This window comes from Patagioenas fasciata, chromosome 1 (assembly GCF_037038585.1).
Source record: "Patagioenas fasciata isolate bPatFas1 chromosome 1, bPatFas1.hap1, whole genome shotgun sequence".
NCBI lineage: Eukaryota > Metazoa > Chordata > Aves > Columbiformes > Columbidae > Patagioenas > Patagioenas fasciata.
Genome location: NC_092520.1, coordinates 163,661,952 through 163,689,571, shown reverse-complemented (window position 1 = coordinate 163,689,571; position 27,620 = coordinate 163,661,952). Strand labels below are relative to the sequence as shown.

At 36.6% G+C, this 27,620-nt stretch overlaps 1 protein-coding gene across 6 annotated transcripts in view; it reads right to left on the bottom strand.

Annotated features, from left to right (window-relative positions):
- Positions 1-27,620, bottom strand: part of PTPRQ (protein tyrosine phosphatase receptor type Q) — a 131,271-nt gene that overhangs the window by 31,059 nt on the left and 72,592 nt on the right. For all 6 annotated transcript variants that reach the window (XM_071799539.1, XM_071799542.1, XM_071799547.1 and 3 more), the window contains 9 exons: positions 27,147-27,416; positions 16,735-17,067; positions 10,534-10,655; positions 6,587-6,773; positions 4,122-4,366; positions 3,519-3,585; positions 2,187-2,345; positions 998-1,220; positions 480-553 (listed from right to left, as the gene is read on the bottom strand). In XM_071799539.1, coding sequence (XP_071655640.1) covers positions 480-553; positions 998-1,220; positions 2,187-2,345; positions 3,519-3,585; positions 4,122-4,366; positions 6,587-6,773; positions 10,534-10,655; positions 16,735-17,067; positions 27,147-27,416 — 1,680 coding nt within the window. The remainder of the gene's footprint in view (positions 1-479; positions 554-997; positions 1,221-2,186; positions 2,346-3,518; positions 3,586-4,121; positions 4,367-6,586; positions 6,774-10,533; positions 10,656-16,734; positions 17,068-27,146; positions 27,417-27,620) is intronic.

Below are 27,620 nucleotides of genomic sequence, written 5' to 3'. Positions count from 1 at the left end.
AATTCACAAATTAATGTGGAGGTTTGTCTGTATCTAAAGGCTGAAGGGTGAAAGGGTCATGTCCTCAGATGAGCTGCCACTAGAAGGAACGATCTGCAGCCAAGAGGTTTCCTACACTGGGCTCACTGGAATAGCTCCACACTCAACACAGATGGAAACAGTATAGCATCTGGCAGCTCACCAAGCAAGATGAGCTGTCCTGGCGAAACAGCAATTTTACCAATATAACTGAACCTCTGCTAAAGAACTTTGTCAATAATGCTTCTTCATTTAACAGTCCAGGCTGAGGTAAGACCTCTTGACAACCTCAAAAGGACATACAGGGAATGAATATGTTTCCTCAGCCATTCTGGTTAAGCTAGGTCCAACAAAAGCAGAGATTATTTACTTCAGGAAAACCATTCTACTAGAAAGAAAAGTGGAATTATAGAGATTCTTTGGAAATAAAAAAATATTTTAATAAATGATACTTTCCTTACCTAAAGTTTTGACAGGGTCAGAATAGTCAGAATCTGTAAACTGTCCTTTAATGTTAGTTGCTCTGAACTTAAATCTGTGAAATAAACCCAAGAAAACTAATGAAACAAAAGTTTATGTGTATTTTCTTATTATTATTTCACTTAGAAACTAAGAACTATTTTTCTGTTTTAGCATAATATAAACTGGAGCCATTATTCACCTACTAAAGTGACATAACGGCAGACATCAAGGACACAGTGCCAATTCTTAAACATATACCCAAACTATGTGAATTACTTATCTTGAATTTACACTTATTTAATTTAGAAACTCAGTAAGAATCTTTAGTTACCTAAAACATTTTTTTTAAATTGTCTTCCATATTTATGCTCAGCCAAAAAAATTAAAAGTAGAGACATGTGAAGATCATTTCAATCTCCACTTTTTCATAATTGAACTACACATTTTGTATGCTTGTAGAAATGTATATTTCACTTAAATCTTTCTCTTGGTCAAACATAGAAACAAATATACTTACAGGTACTGCTTTCTTGGTTTCAGTGGGCCATTACATATTTTGTCTTGACTGCCTGATATCATACATGTAGTATCAGCACCTATGATATATATCTCTTCATTGCCACTCGGATTTTCTTTTCCTTCTATACATGGTGGGTTTGGAAAGCCTTCATTTGTAAAATATGGCCTCGGTCTGTTGAAGTAGGCATCATACCACTTAGTAACATTCCCATCATGCTGAGCTATTGTCAAGAAAACAAATAATCAGAAACAATTTACATTCTCACCAGACTGTAATTAAAGAAGTTAAATATGAAATTATTTTTTTAAGAACTTAGCATGCTAGCAATTCCATTTACACAACTAAGTTTATAACTGTGTTTGCACTTGAACCCAAATTTCTATGTTTTGCTAACTCAGAGTAAGTCAGCTGATTCACAAGTAGAAAATTTCAGAGGCAGTCTCACACAAGAGCTCTGCATGTAGAGAGTATCACTTGTGCAAGACATTTGACTTTGAAATTGAGGATGGCTAGCAAAGACGGTAAAAAGACAGTAAAACACAGTAAAGACCATTGCATAAATGAATTTACTAGACTTCTACAAGTGACCAGTACTCAGCAACTCAGGAGAAAAATCTTCAAAATGTTGCATATCTATCAGTTCAAGAGAATCTTCATAGCAACAGCTGTGAAGTAAATGTCTGTAGCATTAGTACTAAAATGAAAAATTCAGAAAAATGTGAGAGACTTAATGTGAATTCACTTAATGTGAATGCTTTACACATTCTAACCCACAGGCTACAGAAGGGATTTATATAAATCCCTCTGCCCCCGTTATGAAATGGAAATATCAACGGCACATGACCGCATTCTTTTACAGGCAACACTAGTAGCAACAGAAGCAAAACCTTGCAAAAAGCAGCTTTCACAAATGCTTTTTTTTTTTTTTTTCCCAAGGAAATAGGAAGGAAAATGTAATGATAACAATCGTTGGCAAGTGTTTCCAAAATCCAGTACCCAGCCCAGAGGTATTGTGAATGATACTTTCCTCTTAGTACTGTTGCCAAAGGTAAAGTTACTTTGTTAGCTGTTTTCTAAAGTGAAATTAGTGAGTACGAAGAAAAGAAATAAAAAAAGACAAACAGCCTGAAAATAAATAAATTTTTAAAATTAAAAAAGAAAATTAATAGAATTTACAAAATTCTACCTCCAGCTTCCACAACAAGAACTTGTATCTTCTTGATAGGGCCATGATCATCACTGTAATAACATATCGGCATTCTGATCGTAATTGTTGTAGCTGTGACTAATAACGCCCCATCGGTATCATAAACTGGTGCTGGTTTCTTTTTAGGCCGTGGCGGTTCTGTTTTTAAACAAAGATATACCACAGAGTTTTGTTTTAAATTGTTTTCGCTACAAGTACTTTGTTCGGGCACATAGCTGTGTTATGCAAGATAAATCTCCAGCACGTTTTCAGAGACAACTTAATGTTCTACTTAACGCCTTAAGCCTCTAAAAACTTTATTCTGATAAATGCTTCTGCATATCAGTTTTCAATTAAACAGAAAACAAGACAGAGGTTAAGTCTTACTTTTTCAGTGAATTTCAATCCATTATTGTACTTATTTCCACAACTGTGATACTGTATACTTAGCTGTACCTCTGTGATAGTCTTCTAAGCTGTTCACTAATTGTAATCGAAATACTGAAGTCAATATCACAGAATCACAGAATCGACTGGGTTGGAAAAGACCTCAGAGATCATCAAGTCCAACCCTTGGTCCAACTCTAGTCCGTTTACTAGATCATGGCACTAAGTGCCATGTCCAATCTCAGTTTAAAAACCTCCAGGGACGGCGAGTCCACCACCTCCCTGGGCAGGCCATTCCAATGCCTGATCACTCTCTCTGTATAGAATTTCTTTCTAATATCCAGCCTAAACTTCCCCTGGCAGAGTTTAAGCCCACGTCCCCTTGTCCTATTGCTAACTGCCTGGGAGAAGAGACCAATCCCCACCTGGCTATAACTTCCCTTCAGGTAGTTATAGAGAGTGATGAGGTCACCTCTAAGCCTCCTCTTCTCCAGACTAAACAACCCCAGCACCCTCAGACTCTCCCCATAGGTCTTATGTTCAAGTCCCTTCACCAGTCGTGTCGCTCTTCTCTGGACCCGCTCCAGCACTTCAATGTCTTTACTGAACTGAGGGGCCCAGAACTGAACACAATACTCCAGGTGTGGCCTCACCAATGCAGAGTACAGGGGAAGGATCACTTCCCTTGTCTTGCTGACCACGCTATTTTTGATACAGAACAGGATACCCTGCACATGGTTTACAGCATCATTCAGATGTGAATAGGAAATGATCAGTGATATGCAGCAAATCTGATCACTACAATTTAAGGTTATCAGTTACATGTTCCAGTTTCTACATTATTTGACCTCTAACAAAGGTACACAGCTATGTACTCACAGGTAGAAAAGCAATTTCCTCAGCATTTATAGAGATTTCAGCTAAAGGGCAATTTATGAAACATACCTTTGATATCCATGGTTATTTTCAATTGAATTTTTGGCCCTGCACCAGCACCATTTATGGCATACACCTTAAAAACAAACAAACAAACACACACACTTCTTTTAATGAGTATTTTTAATAGCTTCGAATTGGCTAAACCTGGATATATTTGAAGCAACAACGAATGCCGAAACACTCCTTTCGTCATTCACACATTGCTGGAACTTATTCTGAATTTCTTTATAATCCTAAGTACAGTAACACTTGTACCAAGCTCCCCTTGCAGAACTGGACCACTCATCTAAGCAAAATGAGCAATGCAAATGGCAGAATTAAGAGAGGGATTTAGCTTTGTATCTGTGATGATGTGTCACAGGCTGGTTTGCCAACACATAAGGTGATGGTCGAGTACAAAGCCAACCACTAGTGATATGTTCTGCTTCCGTTCACTCCACCCTGTTCATTGCTCCCCTCTTTCCTCAGACTTGTCTCTCATCCCACCCAGCTAACATTCTTGGCATGAAAATCTCATAGCCTAGGTTTGTGTTCCTGTTCAGACTAGTCTCCCACTCATATAAAAGAAAGAAAAAAAAACAAACACAAAGAAAAAGTGTCAATTCTTACGCTGACATTATAGGTGTGACCTCCTTTTAGTCCTTCTATCATGGCAGTGACTGACTGATCTGTTTTATCGATGACACTAAGGTTGTGAATTCGAGTGGCAGCAGGGTCATCTTCATTGTAAACCACAGCTTGATACACCTGAATATTTCCATTCGGTTCAGATGGCGGCACAAATGTTACTTGGAACTTTGTTACTTCATCTGGTATCTTCTGAAATGTTATGTTGTTAGGTGGGTCTTCAGGCACTGAAACAAATATTTCAATTATCCATTCAATCAGTTTACTACTATTGCTATTAGAGTAAAACCTGAAAATTGCAAGTTATATTTTTGAACATCAGTATTGTTTCATTGGTATTTTCTGTTTTTATTAAAACATCTCAAATACTTACTGCATAAGTAAATGTAAATACAACAAAAAGGCAAATATTTAGTGAAATATTGTTCTTAGAGATAGCATTTAATGCTAGCAAAATTAAAAATAATTACTAGATAACCCCAGTAGTTTCTACTCAGGAGAAGTTCCTTCTGATTTCCTACTCTGAAATCCTGAGGGCATCATTATACATTGAAATACAACCAGGGTAAACAAATTCTTGTGTGAGCTGACAAGCAAGAAGCAAGTGTTAGTCTTGAGTATCCCTTTCTGAAAGCTCCCTGTCAACAGCAAGCTCCCTCCTAACACATAAACAAGCCACCGTGCTCCCGAGAGTCTCTACTTATCACAGCTAACTCTTCAGGAAAAGCTTTCCCTTAACCGTTGCCCAGACACAAACACAACATGCGTTTTTCCCAAAGACAGTTTTGTATCAAATGCTTATTCCAGTAGCTTATTCTCACGACAGCAAGAGTATAAATCATTTTTCCAATGTCCCTATTGGAAAGAAAAGGCCGTAACATTCTTTCCAGGCAGCTAAATATTTATTGTTCTACCTGCACAGACAAGTATGTAACGTGACTTCAAAATAGTGAAATCAAGCAACTGAACATAAACACATTCCCTTGACCAAGGATTTAGATGCAGTTGCCGTGTCTTCCAGGTTTTTTACACCAGCCAAGAAATGCTTACTCAGGTTTCTCTGGAGTAAATCTATTTAAATTGGTCCTAACTCAGCCATATGCTAGACTGTACAAACCAGCTGAGACAAGACAAGATGGAAAAAAACTCTGCTCTTCTCTAAGGTTACTACACCTCCTAATGTATCATGTTTTTACATAAAAGAAGGGGCTACCACAAAAGTTAACTCACAGGACAGATCCAGCAACCACCTAATTTAATCTTCATTCATTTTTTCCACAGTAAAAGACTATGTCTGCCTCCAGAGATACAAACAGGTCTTGAAAACCTTAGAATTTAACATATTAGAGGCATTAGAAAGATATATATGTGCACACAGTCATATATATCGGACACTGGATTTTCATACGTCAAAGGAAAGGTAAATGATAAATACAATCACTGTGTAGTCTGCCTAAATCTGAAATTAACCTGAGTATATACCTAAAAAAGCTGACTTGCAGCTAACCTCACTGGAGAGTAGGCATCTGTAGTTTATACACAGTTGATAACTAGCTTGAATCTAACAAAACTTCAATATATTTTCAGAAAAATTTTTTGCTGTTTGGTTTGTCTGTTTAACTGTCCTTAGTGAACAATTCAAAACCAGCAAAGACAGTAGACACAACATAACCAGGCACTGTGTATGTAAAGCTTGGACTATATCTTTCCCATGCTTATATTTTCCTAAGCAAATAGTATCTACTCTTTTGTAATGTAGCCTCTTGGTATCACAAGGTCCTTGCACATGTCCTCACTCTCATCTCTCACTTTTATTTATCTGAATAACTTAATATCGTCAGAATCCTTTGTCACCTCAGTATCTACTTCATTCTCCAGATTGTTGTAAATCTGTGGAAGAGGTGACAAGCACAGTTCTCTGTGGGCCTTCACTAGCAACCTTCTTCCACTGAGAATGTACAGATTGTCTTCTCAGGTCAATACAGGTACCATTTATAAATGGTAGGATTCACTTCACTTGATTTTTATGTTTGAATTTTGCATCAAGACCAAGGATGTCATCTAGGGTTTTCAATAGTCTCTTACAGAAAACAGGCACCGCCACAGGTGAGAATCATCCCTTTCTCAGACAGGTATCTTACATATACATGATAATATATATAGGACCTCTCTTCATTGACTACAGAAGTAATCTAGATGGCTGTGTTCCATACATTCATATTTTACATGAAACAAGTTATGATCTCTGCATTACTAAAGGTAAATATTAGTATTTATTATCACCATCACTTTCTCATTGACTGACGTCTTTTAAATATTAAAGTAAAAATATTGTGAGGGCAAATCTTCATTAAAAAGTGCACCATGTGTTCAAAATTGTCATTTATTTGTCAGATGAAAGAAAAATTGTAAAGTTTGGTCCATAAAAAGTAGAGAAAAATACAAACCTGCTTCAAAAGTGGAGACAATAACTGGAGAACTAGCCTTGCCTTCAAGGAGTGCAGCAGTAACATCCCCCGTAAAGGCAATGATTACTACAGAATACCTTGTAAATGCTTTTAAATCAGAAATTTCTAAGACTTTACCCTCATCATTTGTCTTCAGAAACTGAGCTTTATAATTATCACTATCTACCTGCAAAATAATAATAAAAGAAAAATCATTACAAGACTTGAAACAGCTCAAAGCAGGATATTATTATTTAAACACCTTTTTGACTTTTATCTTTCCAGTTTTCTAACCATTTCACAAGAAGTCTCCAGCTACCAAGACAAGAAATCTGCACAGGGGCGTGCACTCCATTCCTCACCCATGTGTTGTATCTTTAGCACCTCACGTAGGATGAGGTGAAGGAAATGGGCTGTTTGCTTGGCACTGCCTTCCATCAAGCAAACATAAACTGATTGGTATTCACTGCGCCAGGGGAGCTGTAGTGACCTGAAATGGTAATTAAATGAGGCAGAGATCTGGAAGATGAGCATCTATACAGCAGAAAATGGTTAGGAATAAAAGAAGCAAATGAAAAGTAAGCAGCCATATATAATGTTAATAAGATTGAAGAAAGTGCCATTCCTCTTGGTATATATTAATAGAAGAACTTATATTAATAGAAGACAGTGAGGAGGGAGTAATTCTCTCACTAGAAAAGCTGGAAAGCAGAAATAATTTGGGTTCAATCTAGAAAATGAAGAATGGTGACAGACAAAACTTCTATATATAAAAAGCACAGAACTAAATTGAAGATAATCCTTTGTTTCCAGTGTTCATAAAAACATGAATAGAAATTTTATTTGCATCAAAAAAAGACATATTAGAATTAAAAATTACAAAAACTTCAATACTTAAATATATAACTAAAACTATGACTATAAGTTTAGTGAAAAAATACAACAATCTATTGAGGGTTGCTGAGCAACTTTCAGCACTGGACATTTTTAATAAAAAAATAATGAATCATTTGTGAAGAAGACTTTAGATACACTGGTTTCTGTGTCAGAGCAGGCTGTGGTCTGGATGTCTTGGGACATCTCAAATAATCTGTAGTTCTGTAGAAAAATCTACAGTGTTGAGCTTTATATCCAACTAATAACTTACAATATTCACTTAAAAAAGGAGAAAAATGAAAAAAGCGGCAGCTTTTCTCGTGTTCAATCAGGTATCATTTACAAAATTCTTTTAATGTCTATTCCCACTACCTCAGTTAATGATGTTTTCATTATTGTTTCTCCAGTGTGTAATTTGAAAAGAGGATTAGGTAGCTGTACAGTAGTTTTCCCACTGGATGAAATCTGTATTAAATGCAGCTGCTAAAACATTAGAATAGTTCAAGCATACCTTTTATTTGACAGATATGCATCTATCCCCACTGAGAATTAACCTGAACTAAACTTTCTGATGGACTAAACAGACATTCATTTCCTGGGATAGCCATCAAGAGTTGAAACAGTTTTTCCTATCTGACTATCAAAAATCTGGCACATAAATATTTATACAAGAGCTAAAATACAATCACAGTTCTATATCATTAAAATTACTTCAATTCTTCCCAAAGTTTAATGGTTCGGTTCCATCTTCCTTACTCATTTTCAGTGATATTTCATACAGGACTACTAATTGTAGCAGGAACCAAGACAAACTAAAATATGACTTGAAGGAATAATAATGAGGGAGTACTTTTTAGTTTTTTCTGAACTATAAAGGTACAAGGAACATCCTAGAAATTTTAACAGAACTCTAATACATTCACTAATGAGCACTAATTACTGCCTTTAAAAAATAAAGACATCACAGAGTAGAAATCTGAAATAATTATCTTCTGTGAGCCTATTTTTATGTCATTCTTAAAGATACTCAGTTGAGAACTAAAATGAGTAAAGTTACATGTACAGGAAGTTTGTGGTATTTGGAGTCTTCATAAAAATCTTCCCACTGGGACAATAAAATATATACTCAAATTTTCACTGAAAAAAGATTGTGACAGCTTTATTTGCCTTTAAGAAGGAATACATTTGTCTACTAAGATGATTATCTACAGAGCTGACACCTGTAGTTACTGATCATTAGATGGGCAACATTTGATTACAAGGAATCCCTGAATATAAAGCCAGATATATATTGGAAATATATTGAAAACCAAAACCAAAAACGCCAAACAAACAAAAAACCCCAACACAACAAAACACTTTCTAAAAAAAGCAAAATCAAAGCCCTCCAAACTGAATATTTAAAACAGCTTTTTAAGCTACTTCCAAATGCTGACAGGCTCAGATGAAACTCTCCATAGTTCAACTTACTTCATGAATTTTACTATAACTTATATTGGTAATTTATGTCATTTTCATAGTGTAGAATCAGATGACACCCTGTTTATGCTTTAGGGATTATCAGACAGAGGAGAAATTGTTTAAATACAAATTGATTAAATATCACACACACACAAACTATCAAGCTTTGAAAACTGAATTTGGAAGTTTTATCAAAAGCATTAAAATTATTTTTTCTGTTGATGCACTACAGTGCTGTTTAGTCAAAAGCGACAAGAATTTTTCATGAGGCAAAAGTCTTCTCTAACTTCAGTAAAGGAGAAATAAAAACTGTTATGTAGTTTCCATCAGCCTACCCAACAGGCCAAGGAGCCACTCGTTCCCTGTTAGTATTCCCTGTTATTGTGTATACTTCAGCCTGTCATAGTAATTCTGTGTTGTGTTCAGAACTGAATGGATTGTACTCTTCATATTGTACAATGAAGTTAGAGGACAAGAAAATAGCAGGACTACCCATTACTCTCTCTTGTAACTTTACTGAGGAGCTTACAAATATTTGTCATTTTTTACTGATCTCCTTAGAAATTTTTGTTGCATAGAAATCTCAGCATTCATTTTTTAAGCATATCTGTAATTCTTACGACTGATTCAGAAATATTGAAAATATATACATAATACTCTTACTCGTTGCTCAGAAAATTAAAATAACTTTCTATTTATAGCCTTTAAATAGTTTGAAGTAGTCTTAATTTTTTATTTTGAAATTATTTAACAGATTGATTCAGGCTTTTAAACCTGCAAACAACAAGTTTTCCTGGGTATAGTCTTGTAAACTGCTTCCAATTTTCACTGATAGACCTGCCTGTACAGTTTCTGGAAGAACAGGGAATTTATATCCTACTTAAAACTTCTCATGTGCTCGAACATAGAAAGTTTCATATCTTGCCAGAGGGCAGGAAATGAGGTTTATTAAAGGTTGTTTTAAGGAGTATTAAAAGGCTAGTAGGAGATGAAAAGAGAAAGGCTACTAGAGCTTTTCACTCATGTCAGCCTTTTTTACCTATAAAGATCAAGGAAAAAGAAGTATTATTGTTGTGATAACAAAATACAGCCAATCTGATAGACAGAGCACCAAGTGGAAAGTGGGAAATCTAGTTTGAGTTTGAAGTTTGGCCTCTGATGTGCCCTGTAACTTTGTACAAGTCACTTCCTTTTGCCAGGTCTTCTACCCTGGTTTGTAAAATCTTGACAGTGAACTTTTCTTTGCCTGAAGAAAAAGCTCATTATTATTTTTACTGGTAAACAGCATCATTATTGTTAGAAGGAGGCACGTACACCTCTGCAAAGCTCAGCTACTGTTTTCCTGTATACGTTTATAGATATAGTTTTTTTCTTCAAGACCTCTTATTAGCACACATTTTTTTAATAACAAGTAATTAATTTATCTCCCATTAAGAAATTTATAAATCTGCAATTAATTCTTGTGTGGAGTTTATGTGGAAATAGACACAGTCATATTGTTTTTCAATCCAGTTTATGTCTGTCCTGTAATTTCTATAAGAACATGTGCTATGGTATTTATATCACCAAACTTTTGTATTACTACCAACAATAAACCAGAGTTGCCTTACTGAGGTAATGTCTATGAGGTAGCATGTTGGTCCAGTAATGATGAGAGGTTCACTCCAGCTGATATTAATACTGTGAGGAGATGTAGCTAAAACAGTCACATTTTCTGGAGGACCATCTGGAGCTGTAGAAAAAAATATGTATGTGAATCATGGCCTAAGAAATTCACAACAAATAATCCAGTAATTTTACTGACCAGTAGAGATATTTTTCAAATTGAACCCCCCCCACACACCTTTTTCACACATTTACCATTATACACTGCTTACATAATTGCAATATTTTCCCTTTCTCATATATAAAGCATGAAGTGGGATTTAGAAACACATATTTCGTTGCAATAACTACAACTTTTCTAGAGTATGAACTGCCTACAACTTTATCTTAAATTGAAATTATAGGGTTTTTTTAATTACAAGTTGTTTTGTACGTATTTTACATGGCATAAGCAAAATATATATACAACTATTTAGACAAATAGGCAAGCAAAATCTATCAATTTATGTAAAACAAAAAAAAATCATTCAAGGAACAAGAAATTGTGAAAATACAAGGTCTTCTGCATGCTAGAAAATTTTTCCAGCAATCTTGGAAGGTACTAGTATAATACAAAGAGTTTAATACAGAACAATATTTCATAGTTTAATTCAACTTACTCAATATGTTGAGAAACTCTGGAAAACACACACACATACAAAAGTGACAGGAATTGTAAGTGGGCAAGAATGTCCACATAATAACTGGTATTTTCCTAAAATTTCCTTTTGTGAAGGTGATACATTAATTAACCTAGTTATTATTCATGAATAATAAATTCATGAAATCATGATAACGACACAGCAATTTGCAGTAAGTGGTTTTTACTTTTTCATAACAACTGTGGTAAATATCAGGAAAATAAAATTTGGAATAGAAGGGACAACTGATTTGTAGATAATGTCAGAACTTGGCTCCATAGTGTCTTTTTTTTGTTGCTTTTTTTGGCCAGCACAAAAAAAAAGACAGCTATGGTACATATCAGTAAACAGCCTGCTATAGAAGCAACAACAGATTTGTACATTTTTCCAGAATCTGGCTTTTATTTTTAAAGCTACCACAAAACAATTCACCTATGATTAACACATACCTTTTAAAAGTCTGTTATAAAACACAATAGAAGTGATTGCATCTATCCTAATAAGAAGATGCAGTCTCTTCTCTCAAACATGATTAATGCATGAGTATGTATTTTTTTCACCATTAATCATTAGGTAAGAGGGCTTAATGAGGAAAATTGGAGTGTATATAAGGCTACTTAGTTTTTCAGGTAGAAAACCGTTTAGGAAAAGGAAAAAAAAAAAGCATGGAAGGAGGTACGTAGCTATTGAAATTATGTGTGAAAGATTAATGAGGAGAAGTAATAAAATTTTGCATCACGGTTTCAGAATGAAACAGGAAGATTTGGGAGATAATACAATGCTATGAAGGGTTTAAAGTGTTGGATATAGGAGGTATACTGCTGTGCTGGGATTAGCAGGAATACACTACACTTTGTAGTCGGAATCAAATTCAACCATTGGAAGCAGTCCCCCAAAATACTGAGTAGCATGGAACAACTGAAGGAGGAGCATAACTGAAAGAACTGCAAAAGTGCATGGGAGTGGTGACGGAGGAGACTGCTCAGAGAAGGCTGCCTGTCAAGTGGGGTGCTAGAACAAACAGAGCAAAATAAAAGGGCAAACATGTTCCCTAAAAGCTAGAATTAGCACAAATTAAGCTTATTTTGCAGGTAATGTGTGTCAGACTTTTTGCTCAAACAGCGTCTTTTAGTGTGAACAATGCTTTCAGTAACTATAGCAGTGGTATTACCTTTATCACCAGCTGAAATTTCTGAAAAACAGTATAAAATTATGTACATAGTTTCTCCAGTCTTAGTTTCCAAACCAATCAAGTTTCCGAAGACAATTTTGCATTACTTTTTATAGCATGAATAGAGCAGTTAATCTCTCAATATTTCTTTTTTCAGAAGCCAATTCAGGTTTATGCATCAGAGAATGATGCTGCAAAATAATTTTAAAGCATAATCTATTCCACAAATTATCCAACCTGAAGAATCTATATGTATAATTTCCACATGCAGTTTATATTTGATACATTTTTACATCTTTGCAGGAAAAATCTAATTGAGTATGCTATATTTAAAACAGCTAAAATACATCTAAGTGTTCCTATCTGGTTTAGTTTCATCATGAAAATTACAATATCAGACATTAACTGAATGATACTGAAATTTAGGAATTTTTTTCTGAAATAACCTGTATGGTTAGAAGGAAAACTAGAAAATTAAATGTGTCTAACATCTCTCATGTCTTACAAAAACCATCTTTTTAAAAACCGTGTTTGCTTCAGAGGGTAACTGCCATATTCTGATTTAGGTTTGTTTGTGAAATGAATCTAGTCAATACGAGGCCATGATATCACTATACCCTTTCCCTTATAAATCACAGCAATTTACTCAGTAGAAATGACCTAGTCTTATTCTCTCATTCCCCCATAATCCAATCACTTCCTCTCATAAGCACTTTTCTCCTGGTTTTCACAATAATGCATTTTCTGTAACTAATAACCATCATTTCCTGATTATCATGGTTCTATCCTTGCACAGGAATGTGGGTCTTATGGAGGTCAGGGTCATCTTTCCCATCCATCTGTGTCCTGATGCTAAGGCAGCAGTTAAGTGTGTTAGATTGAAGATAAGTCTGGATAGCCCATCATTTAGCATAATCCTTAAAAATAAGACTGAATACTCCAGTCTTCTAACAGAAATTCGTGCTTGCTAGTTTGGTTAAGACGAGCCCTTTTTAATTTTTCCCAACAAAAACTAAGTGTGAGGTTCAGTTATTTCATTTCATTTCAGAATCACCTAGGTTACTTTTGCCCGTATTTAAACATTCCTATCTTATATTAGGCCACATTTACTTTCCAACATTTTGTTCTAAGAGAATGAAAGGAACAAAGAAACCCAAGTTCCCTCAGGCAAAATCTGCCAGAAGAAAGGCATAAAACAAGAGATGCAATCTCATTGCTTTTCACCATATAGAAGCATTCCTTGAAGTATACCAAACAGCAGGGTATTGGCACGGGTTGGGAAAGAAGGTGCTGAAAAGAGAAGCATAACCCTCTGCCCCATGCATCCATGTTCTAGCCTTCCTGGGACATTTGAACATCTGGGATTTTTCTTTATACCTCTGTATATCCTGGCATTAGGAGCCTTGGCAGTTCACCAAAAAGCATTGCAATGTGTAACCGTACGAGATCCAAAACAAGGTCAGTGATCTCACTGCCATTCATTTTCCACCTAACATTGACCCTCCAAAGTGATTTTTCTCTTAGAAAGCACAAGTTTAGCCAATCTTATTCTCCTTATGAATGTAAACATGAAGCTTTGAGTAAGTGCAGGTGTGAGGGAACAAAGTTTACTCAACTATGGAAAATATTTCTTGTCCTTTCCCTTACTGAGATACAGCTCTATGATCTTCTGTACCAGTAACTATGTAAATCCAGCTTATGTTGAGAATATTTCATCTTGCAGAGTACGTTTGGCTCTTGGGTAATCCATCAACTAAGCAATAACAGTGCCATCAAACTACTTTATGAGGCAGTAGGACAATTCCTGTGAGAATAATCTGCAAGACAGAAGCCCGAATAGTTTATCTGTGTGATGTGAGAACTGGACTGTACTGAACAACTTGTACCATTTTCCACAGACTAACCCTATAACCACTTTCATTACAGAGTGCAACCGTTATTTTTTATTTGAAACTTACAAATGAGTTAAAGAATATGGAAAAGAATTCCTGTAACTTCGAATTTACCTTCACAATGAACAACTGAAATAGCTAAGATTCTCACCTGAATAACTAGATATTCAGAACTGTTATATATATCTGCTTTACCACAACAGTAGAATACTCAGCACTTCTAAATGTAGAGAATATTCAGGGTTTCTGTAATGTAATTTTTGCTTTTGTTGAAGTTTCATCTCTTTCTATTCCAGGAACTGAGTCTAACAGTTTTCAGCTTAAATGCAGTCCTTTCCTGAATATAATAACGATAGCATGTTCTTTAGGGTCAAAAACCCCAAAATTTTCTGAGAACCAATTATTTCTGAATAAAATAATTTTACTATTATTTCACAACTAAGGTAACTTTCCCTTTGGCAGTAGTAATGTCTCACAGAGGCATTTCTTGAAAATCAGCAACAGTGGCTGACTCCTGCCCTGAAATCTGTAAACACAACTCCTATTGATTTTATGGGCTAAGTACCCAGCCTATTCTACATAGCAGCTAAGCACCCTTAAGCCCTAACAGACCATGTATACTGGCTGTGGACCAGCAGGCTAATCCAGAGGATGCTTGGCCCTGTTCATGAGGGAGAGGAGAGGGGGATCGACACCTGTTCTCTGGATAGATACACACTGCACGGCTGCCCAGAGTACTGGATCTGTTCTGTGCATCCTGAATTTCTCTTCCCTGCTACTGGTAGGACCCTTTGGAAAGAAAAAGAAAAAAAAAAAAAGGGAGAAGGGGAACTGAGGTTTTTTAATCTGTTTAATAATACTTCTGAAGACTGGTCTTTGGAAAGTATGAGGTCAGGTAGCGAGAGACGTGCCCTTACTGAAGATCCACCACTGCTCAGGGAGGCTCTCAGTGCTGCTGAAGCAGGCTGATGTCAGGTGGCCGCCCAGCTGTGACACATCATGTTATTTTACTTTTCCTCCTCAGCTGATTGTTATTACTCCAGGAAAAAAAGACCAGCACCTGACCATGACATCCGGGACAGTGCCCATGCTTCCTTGACCCCATGGCAGTGTGTTTTATAGTCAGCTCATCTGATTTTTTTTTTCACTTTCATTTAACATATTACATTAATTTACCAGGCATAGCATCCCCATAAGAACCACTGGACAAAGAAAGTAAATGCGCATGAGAATGACCCTGCAGCTGATTCCAGTACTTCTCAGTCCAAAGGACTGCTTCTGTGCTTTATGTGAAAAATGGGCTGTTGTGATGTTCACTATCACAGTGTCCAAATTCATTTGACCTTTGGGACTAAAAATATCTCTATTGCAATTTCTCATCTGCATCTGAAGATGACGATGTTTCCTTACCTAATAGAAGAATTGTGAGGTATTTAAGTATAGATGGCTGTATTACTGTACAGAGTGTACACAGATACTATGAGGAGCATTATATAAAAGCCACCTGGATTCCCATCATGTGGTTGTAAAAACATGAATGGAACAAAATAAGTATGGGGACTATTGAATAGTCCTCGGTAAGCAGCTCTGTAAGTCCTTGCTGTCTCAATTATTATTAGTTTGGAAGGGGAAATGAGTGAAGCAGCTGTGATTTAGTTGGACCACTTACGGCAGTTCTGTTGTTCTACAAAAGCCAGAGGCTGGATCTCAGATGTGCTCTGACCTAGGTTGGCTATGGACTTGGAGGGAAGGTCATATGTCAACATGACAACTTCCTAAATAATTTATATTTCATGTCCCCTTCTCTCAAATATCTAGTGATGACTTATCTGTGACAACTAACTCCTCTCTCACTTGGAAACCAAAATCCTCAGCTGAGGCATGACAGTCCTAATATGTGTCACAACAGTCCTGTTGGTGTTATATGGCTACTTTGATTTGTAATATATTCTTTAGGTGGATATGGTTTTGGAAAGAAATGTGAATTCCTCTGAAACTATTACTTAAATTCTGTTGTCAGGAACATACAGTAGTATTTCAGGAAAGTGTTTTGACATTAGAGAAGAGATCTTTAGTCAAAGAATGAAAAAAGGACTACTTTTCATTGACGCACCCCACATGTGAAGATGGATTCAAAATGGTGTATCCATCCAAAGCAGCCAAAATTCAGACTTAGCAATTCTAGAGGTGGAGTAGAGCTGAGGAATGAAATTGCTGTTGGGTAAGCAGTAAATATAACAGAACATCCAAAAGGCACTAAAATCTGAAGTAATGTCAAGTATGTATATCTACAGCATGATTTATACCATGATATTTCATACGTGAAGAGTTGCAATAAAAGCTTAATAACATCACCAATATTGTAGATCTGTTAAGAAGTAACTTCTACAAAGTGTTCTTGCTTATTTAGATTACTGTCACATTTTTATAGCATTATGACACTTGGTAAACATCCTTACTTACAGCCAGGAAGTGTTTGCGTAGAAATCCAAGGTGAGGAACTGCCATAACCAACATTCGTACTGGCAGCAACTGTGAATCTGTACCATCTGTATTTTTTCAGTCCATACACAGTCTGTTCTATTCGGTCATCCACAACATTTTCATATAAATATTGATGTATTTCAGATTCAATACAATCCTTAGTTTCCCAGTCACTGCAGTCAATGGACTGTAGCTGTGTGGTAATCTTGTAGTTTTGAAAGTAGCCAAGGATAGATTTCGGTGATCTCCAATTCAAGGTCACACTTGTTGATTGCACGTTGGAAAAAACTATATCCCTGGGAGCACTAGGAACTAGAAATTAAAACACTTGTAAGATATCTTCATTTGAACGAAAAGTGATTGCAACTATAACCCTTCTATCCAGTGTTGAAAAAATATTTTAATAAACAAATCTAAAGACCAGGACTCAATTTCATATGGTTAATAAGGAATAATTCCTTTGGTGTAAATCACACCATACATATATGGGTGGCATACATGTACTTACCATAGCTCTTGAAATAAAGAAAAATACTTGTAGGTGTGGCATGCAGGGTGCAGCTTTGGGAGGTGTAATATTGCTGTTGCTACATTTGGGGCTCTGTTTCAACTGGGGATGGGAACATCAAGCAAAGTTATTTTTGGCCTTACCATTGCATCTTTTACTGCTGTTGCTAACTGGGATTTCTCACCTCTCACTCAGAAACACCCATTTGTCTCCCTCTCTCTTGGCAACATATGAAATCCTCAAGCAAGACTTTGAGGTTTCATAAGTGTCCTGTTTCACCTCCTGAATGTATCAATACATGTAATATGTTTGTCTGTCTTTATAGAAATGCTTTACAAGCTCTTCAGTAAACAACAAAGTCAAAGAATGCCAACTGAAAGAGCTAAATAATATGACAATACAAAGGAAAAAAAAAAAAAAGAAGAAACTTCCAACAAACTTTGCTTCTGTGTGTTCATACATATGTACATGTATACACAGATTATATTCATGTGCATGGAAACAGAAGTAGTATATGGATGTATGTACATATACATACACACATGCACATACATTTATCCATATTTCTATTCAGCCAACCCAGCTCTCGCAGGCTGGATGCAACATATGGTTTTTTGCTGTATCACATAGTCATACAGTAAGCTAATATTATCTCTAAGACTCTGTAAGATAATACTAATACTCTCTGTGGCAAAAACTGTGCAGAGAAATCAGCTCAGAAATCATTCTGTGCACTTAGCTTTAAAGAGTGCTTTAGAGTCTTTGGGGGAAGGAGTATCGCTGGTAAAAGAAAAACATATGATACATCCTCAAACCGAAATCGAAGAAGCCCCAAGGCTTACATAAAGAATAAAAGAATCCCAGACCAACGTTACTGGGCAAGAAAGAGAAAACCCTCTGTTTTTTCTTCAGCCTTGTGAGAATATCTGATCTCTGCTTTCATCTGCAACAAATCATTTATAAAAAAATCATAATATATATGACAAGCTGAAGCCTCTCCATTAATTCAGAATATTTAACATGAAACGTAAATTCTGAGTCAAACCAAGCTGTGACGATGAAAAGGTTAGGAAACTCAAATCACTTCAAATGAGCCCAAAGCAGCTGGAACCTGCCAGAGAGGGGTCAGCCACAGGAACCGTGCCTTGCCTCTTCCCTTGCCCTTCTGCTCAGCCCTCACGCACCCGTACACACCTCAGCATGCAATATCCCCACGTGCTCCCACCCTGCTACACACTAAGCAGACACAGAAACAGAGCAAACTAAGAAAAAAATCTTCACTACAGACAACTTCTATCACACTCCTTACTATCACATTTAAAGTTGTTCTGCTCTGCTGTTCTTAGCATGGAGAGAAGCACAGGAAATACTAACTAAAAGCAAAATAGGCAGTACCCTTTTTTCTTGATCACAGTTTTAGAGATGTAATACTCAGTTTGTCCACTTTCAGAAAGATAAAAACTGCAATGTTTTCATACTAGCTCTGTAAACTGTATTTTCTGCTTGTATAAATTAGAAGAAATGGCTTAGCTTGACCTTTAGTTAATGGAAAATCAAGGAAGAGAAGTGTTCAATAACCTATATTTTTCCTTTAGAAGTCCCCTAGTCTGTTGTAATACAAGCTATTATTATCTGTTAAGATACAGCAAAGAATATGAATCTTACACGCTCAATTATGATGATGATGATAATGGTAAAATCTGGGATAAAATGCATACATTTATTTGAGTGAAATAAAAGCTACCATCCAGTCTCACTCTGAATTTGAATTAAAGTATTTTTAAGACCCACTGCTATATATTCCAGAAATTAAAAAAATATAAGAGTCAGCAATTCCAAAGACATCAGAACAGATAAAAATTTAAAGAATTTAAGAAAATATAATTCTCCTCCTTCTCAGTCAGAGGGGATTACTCTTTTTTTGATAAGCAATGTGACCTCGCCTTCCCAGGCGTGCGACTCCAGGAACTCTTGTTGCAATAGGAACAGCCAACATTGGCAGGTTTGGAATAAAATTGTGGAAGTATGCAACATGGTGATGGAAACAACTGGATCTAATGCCTCTTAGTCTATCATTACTAACTTCCATCTGGTGAAAATGATTATTGGACTATACTCCAATTTAAATGAAAGACTGGATCAAATACTGAAACAGGGGCTTGGAATGAAGTAGGTAGTAACTGGCTGCTTCCTGGGTGCCAGGAGGAAGGTGGAAAAATACACCTTCACTTGCTCAAACGTGCGTTTGGTAGAGCCATGGCTGGCACAACTACAGTATCTGTATCCAAATCAAGACAGGCTGAAGAGGCCAGTCACAGGCAGAAAGAGCACTGCCCATGTTCTAGCCAGCATGGTGGGCTTCCCTTCTCAAGGAGAGTACCCTGCTCCCTCAGTTTCAATAGGGATGAAGCCATCAAAAAAACCTGAGAGACTGCAATGTTGCAGTAAAGATGGAAAAGACACTCAGCGGTTTCACAGAACTAGAAATTATATTCAAGAAAAATAACAGTGGCTGTGATTTGTGTGCGCTCACAAAGACCAGTAAAAGTCTAATAAAAACTCCATGAGCTCTCCTTGTGTTTGGTGGAAAGAGAACTCTCAGAGAGCAAGGGAAAGAACTGAGGGCAGAAAAATGATGTTTCTCTTTCCATCTGTTCTTTTTCCCACTGACTACAGAGGAAACCCATCCATATTACCCTCAAAAGGCTGAAGAAAGTATCTGTGATTATCCCGATGAGTAACACTGCACGAAAATCACCATTTTGAAAGATAAACTCACAGGTATTATAATGACAGATCAGACAAGTACTTCTCCTTTCATACAAAAACTTTTATTGCTATTTTATGTCATTATTTTTCCAGTTTACTAAGACTCATATAAACAACATATTTCTAACCCATGAAGTCAGTTGAAAGAAGACATAAGAAAACTTTCTGCACCAGTGCCTAGAAAAACCTTGAAAATGGAATCAGAGCCTTAAACATTGGTCAGTTTAAAAGTCCATTTCATCTCATTGCTAACATAGACAAATAAAATACAAATGTAATCTCTCATTAGAACAAGTGAAAAGATGTGATCTGAATGTGGAGCAAATCAAAGAGCTTTGTTCTGAGGGCCACTGTGAGGAGCAGTGACACCCAGTGGCACAGTGCATTTGATGACAGCGTTCAATGAGACAATTTCAAGACAAATACACTATTGGGTTACAGATACAAAGAGGATTACAATTACTCTAGCATGGAGAATCAGATTTCCATTCCTCAAGAATGACTAAAATTCCCCCAACTTTTTCTGTCCACAGATGGTACTTATTTGAACAAACCATTCCATGCTTCCTAGAGTAATCATGCAGCTTGTTTAAATTTTCCAAACATGACTCAACTATGATGAAGTGATCACTGTTCATACCAAAAACAATTAAAGGCAAAAACTGCATCTTTATCAATTATTCTTTCAGATTAAACTGGAACTGTAATGAAGACTTATGTGTCTGCCCTTATACACTGCTGCTTTGATATGTCCCTAACAGGAACTTTATTATTCTTCCTGTTTTCCAGGAAGGTGCACTTAAAGAAAAGGCAAGAAAAAAGCTGTGTTTGTGGTGGTGTGGGACACTAATTGTCTAGGACTCTGTTCCAATTAGCTGGTTGATATTCTAGTGTTAATCCAATATTTAAATTTCCCAAGAATCATGAGTAGGACCCATTACATCTCATCATCATATATCTGACATCCATTCTCTATTGACTTTTGTTGCATTTGCTACAACTCAGCTAGCTCTGAGAGTAGGGAGTTTTTCAAATGTGGAATTTTTGGTGCAATGTACTCTATCATTTTCCATTTAATAGCTTTTAATTCAGTTTCTGAAAGCCAGCCAGGGAGCTGGCAGAGAGGCTGGCCATGAAATGCCAGTGAATTCAGTTTCTGGACTGGAGGAGGAATGAGGTATTTTCAGGTTCATCCAACATTGTTCACATGATGGCCAAACTCGAACAAAAAGTGCCTGAAGCCAGAACCACATGGGATTTCAAGCTCCTAAAACCTATTTATGTGCCTGAACTCACGCTGAAGTTGACAGGAAACTAAGCACCTAAATAGAAGTTACTTTCACAGATCTTGGCTCCAGTTCCTTGCGCTCATCCGGTTGCCATGCTAATCTACCCTTCCAAAGCTGGTGGACTGGTCTGAGATCAAGTATTTATTTGAGAACCTAAATGAAAGGGAATTCCTGGTAGAAATATTACAAGGACTGTGCAAAGTCTCAGATCAACTGTGCCAGTGGATCTGGTTTAAATCAACAGAAATACCCAGCAGAAAAATCTTACTCACAATGCAAAGACAACCTAAGGGCAGCAAAGGACACACACGAAAAAAATCTGCTGAGAAAAGAAAGAAGTTACGGCTTTCTATAAAGTCTTCTGTGGAAAGCAATGACTACAGCTGCGCGGGTCAGGAACAGAAGACAGTAATATGATATAGCATAGTTCCTAACGAAGTTAATAAAAAAAAGTCTGCCTACAGAACAGCTGCTTGTAGCTGGAGTTTGGATTAAAAGAACAGCGGCAGCCTAGAAGTCAGTTGGGTGGTATTAAGAACATCAATAGGAGGAAAATGAAGAACAAAGTAGAACAGATAGCAGTGGGCACACGACAAAAGAGTCTTCAGAAAATGGAGATATCTGAAAAGAAAATTAATATTCTATATTGATTAACTGTATTAATTTTTAAAAGCTTAGTTACCCAAAGGAGTTCCTTGGGTTAAGCTCATATTCCTTATCATACTAAATAGTACTCTGGTATAGACTGCTAATTTCAAGGAGACTCATCATGATACAAAATCCTGCTCAGTATGAACAAGGACATCACAAATAGGTTCCAAATTATTTTACTAACATAAACATGGAAAAAAATGTAGACTAATTTTTCCCATGACTTGGGACTGATACTATCAGACATGCTTTAAAGGAAATTGCACAGTTGAGAAAATGTTTTTAAAAAAAATCTCCTTGGACTGTGCCTCTTAGTCTTCAGCACATTAGAAAATTCAGTCTCTGACTATGAAATCTAAGCACTGAAAAATCAAATCTACAAATCTGAGGAGAAATGCACACCTTGAACATAAACTTAGAAAACTAGTGGAAAGCTGTTATTATCCCAGTCTGAAATTAAATAAGAATGCTCAGCTTTCTGAAAACAGGACCATCATCTACTTATCAGCAAACAATTCATTTGACCTGTACATGTTTTCAATGTCATCTTTGTATATATGTCACCACCATTTCTTATACATTAATCTAGAGTTGACCTAGTCCTCAAAAAATATTTTTTTCATCCTACACTATATGATTCTTCTGTTTTTATCTACCTGCTTATAAAAATAACATCAATGCAATTTCATTGGCAGCAAAGTAATCATTGCATTTGTCTAGTGAAGATTGCCTATAAACATCAAACATATTAACTGATGTTTGAACACACCAACTGATCAGAAAATCTAAAAAAAAAAAAATCACATTAGGTTAAGAAAATAGAAATCTGGTAAAAAAAAAATCAGTTTTAGTCATCTTGGAAAGAAGCATTTCAAAAATTCTTAGTCATGATTCACTCCGCAGTTTTTGGATGCTTTTTCTTCAGTACAGTTTGGAAATACGAACTTTCAGCATTGACTGAACATGTGAAACACACTGTTCTTATGTGTAGTAGTGACAGGGGACACCATTTCCGAAGATGTGGCTCTGCAGTAGGTTGATTATTCCTTTAGGTAATCAGGCCAGCACACTACACTGGATGTCATGCTTGGGGCCATAAGGACCGCTTTAGGGTATGGACTTAAATATATCTTCCATCACGGTCATCTGTAGTTCTCTTCACAAGTTAATGAGGAAATTAATGTATAATAACTCTAACTCAGAGCTGCCATGAGCTGCCATGTCCCATGAAAAGGATTCATGTTAAAGGAATTTCCATGATCATGAAGAAGGTTTTAAGGCCACACTGTGTTTTGTGCCCCTCATGGGCCTGGGTGAAAAAAAAGGCCCACATTTTCCAATGGGCACCTCCATCCTGGAGGTACAAACACAGAATCTTTAAAGGTTCCCCTTTGCACAGAGTAAAGATATTTTGTGGACAAGTAACAACAGATTGTGTAAATTTGCCACCTCCAAACCAAGAAACCTAAGAAACTTTCCCATTACCAATCCTTTTGGGCACTACTCTCCTCGATGTACAATGCATACTTCTGTGTAGAGCTACAAGTTAGTATCGGCCAGCAAAATTAAGCACAGATTAAATTAAAAAATGTTTCCTGGACAAATTCCTAACCATATTTCTTATAAATGCAAGTTATGAATGAATCTCTGTTTAGTAGAAAGCAAATGGTAAGGACTGACACCACAATACAATAGGGGCCTCAACCTGTTCCAAGATTCTGTGCTCAGTTATTCTATTAAGTAGGACCAGCAACAAGGAGAGAAAAAATACTGTGTGTGTCTTAACACTATAATCAATATGACTAATAATTTCAGAGAACAATAAAAAGCCTGTGAAGAAAAATCTAGCTTAAAAAAATTGAAAACAGCAGCAGTTTTCTTTGGGTTATTCATGCTTTGAACCACCCAAATGGCTTTTCAATAATTTTATTGTTATTCTTAACTGAATATTACGCAGGTCCTAGACTTGTGAGTTAACTGAATCTTCACAGCTTTAGTGTGCCTTTTGGAGAAGTTTCCTACCATTATATGGCTCTTTCTTCCTTCTAAAAACTCACTCAACCTTAATGAAATTTCATTTTAATATGTGCGTTTTCCTGAAAATAACCTAAGGATAGCTATTCAGTCATAAAATCCTAATTCATTTATGCACATGCACTTGTTATAATATCTTTCATACCCTGTATAATATATTTAAACACAAAGTAATATTACCACTACAAAGCTGACAATTTTTATAACATACTGCAGCCCAGCAGAAGTAGTTTACCATGACAGTGGAGCTAGATTAGACAAAAAACACTGCTAATCTCCTCATAAATTTAATCTTTGTGATTCATGTTTAATTGTACCCAGATACGAACAGATTTACCTCAAAAAAAAAGGCAAATAATCTTGCTAAGAATGTAAAGGTCAAATACTATGCAGTGAGACACTGAGCCAAATCCGATTTCACTTTATGTCAGAAATAAATGCATTGTCAGTGACTCAGTGCTCGCTACATATTCTGTGACTAATCTTAGACCACCATAAATAAGAAGCTGACAACAGCTATAAAACTGTTTCCATTCCCAACCATTAATCTCCAATTCCTAGTACCTAGTCACCACGAAACAATTCAAGCAAATGTCCTAATAATAACTAGTTTGTTGTAAATATGACTAAGCAACAACATGTATGCCGTGCTAAAACAGCGAGAAAGGGTCTGTGCACCGTATGCGGGAAAAAAAACCCCAAACCAACAAACATGTACTGTGGTATAAGGCCTTAGGAAAACTCTCACTGATAAGAGACACAAGCCAAATATTGTCAGAAAATAAAGTATGTGTTTTTTCTTTTTTAATCCTACTAGTACAATTCCATGTAACACACCACAACAGATGAGCAGCCTCTCTCTCAAACCCAGGCTTAATTACACATCCACAGCTTCTCCAGGCTTTCCTCAAGCACTAATTAATAGACAACCCCAAATTTATCAGAAATCCCAACAATGAAGTTTCCCAGGTGCCAGGCTTCTTTAGCACTACTATTAATAGAAGCCTTTCCCCCAGCCTCCCAAAAGTGAGGTACTAAGGAAGCCTCCTGGTCTCCTCTGTACCAAAAGGTAATACGTCTCCTATAAGAGTATCTCCAAAACCTTCGGGTTTTGGACAAGTCCAGTTTTAATTGTGCATCAGCCCACCTATCTGCACATCCATCCTCAGTTTTGGTTTTACTCCAGCTCTGAGTCAGGGATGGTTATTCAGAAGCCCTGATTTAAAAGAAAGGGTGGAAAGTTATGACTGCAGTTGAGAAGTGTACTTAGGTGCACACTCGCACGCATCCAGCTTCAACACTGAAGTCAAGCTCACCATGGTATTTACAGCCAACACTGTATGATATGAGTATGCTCACCTCTAATATTTAAACAATGCTTCCTTCAGAAGTGGATTTTGAACCTTGCTGATGGACAGAATTTTCTGAGGAAACTATAGGGTGGATGACCCAGGGAGAAATTTCAGCTCACCAAAGAGCTGGATTGGAGGGAACCAACAGGGATCTCAAAATGGCAGAATTTGTAGGGGGTCTGCTGTTCATTAGGAAGCCAATCCAGAGAGGACATTTTTACCAGAAACAAGTATGAATGTGCCACCTTATTGTTCAAATAGGGGATGGGGTCAGACTTTAGTGGGATGGTTGGTATTACAAGGAGTGGCAGTCATCAAAGTACAACCCTGGCTATTCTCACAATGTTGACTTCATTACACCTGCAAGGGGCTGCTCTGCTTATCCCCATTTGGAGCTCAGCCATTTGATCTGGAACCAAGGCAGCAGAAGTGCACCTGCTGACACAGACGTAGCCTGGATTCATTCAGACATACACATCCACAAGTCTAAGTTTAAATAGTGTTTTAATCAAAGCTCAGAGTGGGGCATTAAGGCTTTTTGACTAGGAGAGATCCAAAGTCTGAACCTGAAGAGGTTCATGCTGCTCAGGAATCTACCAACAGGTAGTCTAAGCATAAGGGTAATTCTGATTTCCTTCAAGTTTAGGTGTCCAATCCAAGTCTGCATATTAGATCTACCCCCCTCCACTTATCAACCAAAACATAAAACCTGTCACTGACATCAACTCTATGTTTTTTCTAACATAACTGAGCAGAACTCATTCTTTCAGTTTAAATATATGTGTGAATGAATGCTGCCACTCATCATTTCAGTTATTTGATAACTTAGTAATTAAAGTATTATGCAAGTTAGGTTTGGTTCCTAAACATCAGGAGATACAGTTGTGCCCTCCCCATCTCACCCCCAAGTTTCCTAATGATCCAGCTGTTCTGAATTAAAAGACTCCCTCAACTCCACTGCATTAATTTGCTCACTGAAGAAGAAATAGCATTAGGAAACAAATGCAATAATTTCTCCTGTAACTCAGTGGGAAGGTGAAGTCTTGCCCTGGATCCTACTTGCTGAACATTATTTTCTATTTTTATACTAAACTAACACTGAAGACATAAAAGCCAAGAGAAACAACTCCGAGAGCAGAAATTGCCCCTAACTGGTGAAGAGAACTGAAACAGGCATGTATTTCCTGGACTGGGCACTGGGCTCCTCTCCATGTCCAGTTCAGAAACTGGACACATAGCTATTTACACAGCAGTGACACTGTATTTTGCACAGAATTGTATCTCTGAGTGCCTAAGGAAGTTTCAGGTGCTGGATGAAAGCACAGCAAGGATTAGGTAAAGTCTGCAGTGTACATGAAGAGAGAAGGAAAGATGGATTTTGGGTGGCAATTTTTGATTCCAATGCCAAAAAACCTGTCTATGTTCTTCTCTGGATTTAGCTCACAGTTTTCTTCATTATTAAAAAATCCTTTTCCTCAAGAGTTATGATGAAAGTCTGCTTCAAGAAGTTAAATGCTTCTTAATTACACAAATTCTGAGCAGCTGTATTGTTCTCAACACAGAAAAAAGGTACTCTGAGCTTTTTAAAATGGCAAATAATTGCATTCTTATTAAGAAATGTATTCTGAAACAGGAGAAAGAAGCAGCTCTGTTTCTCCTCATCCACTATCAGCACAAAATTTCAACAGAAGGATTTAGCTCTCTGAATTGAAATAGGTATTTCAGGTCTCCTTGTTTCATAGTCGTAATTTAAATTAAACAAAATAATTAACTTGAATAATTTGTTACCTTTTTCTGGAAGCGTACTGGCATTGCATATCTGTTCTTCACCTTCACCAGCAGATGTTGCAGCTTTTATTTTGAATTGATAAGTAAAATTGGAAGACAGATTTCTGAAAGTATGCAATGTATCATAAGCTGAAAAAATTGTAGTATTTCCTTCGACCGTTATAACATAATGAGTAATTACACCATTGGATGAAGCAGGAGGGTCCCACTGCATTTGGATCGACTGCCAACTCGTTGCAAGACAATGAACATTCCGGACAGCATCTGGTACTTAAAAGATACATGCGCACCAAAGATTAACATTTCCAAACAATTAAAATGGTAATCACAGAACAATATAGTCAGAGAAGCAGAACTATCCTTCAGAGCAAGGGCCAAACAAGAATATGTCTTTTCCCTCATTAGATGGTTCATTTCCAACTACTACGAACATGACAGACTCTCATACTTGAAACATAGAGGCCACATATCTGG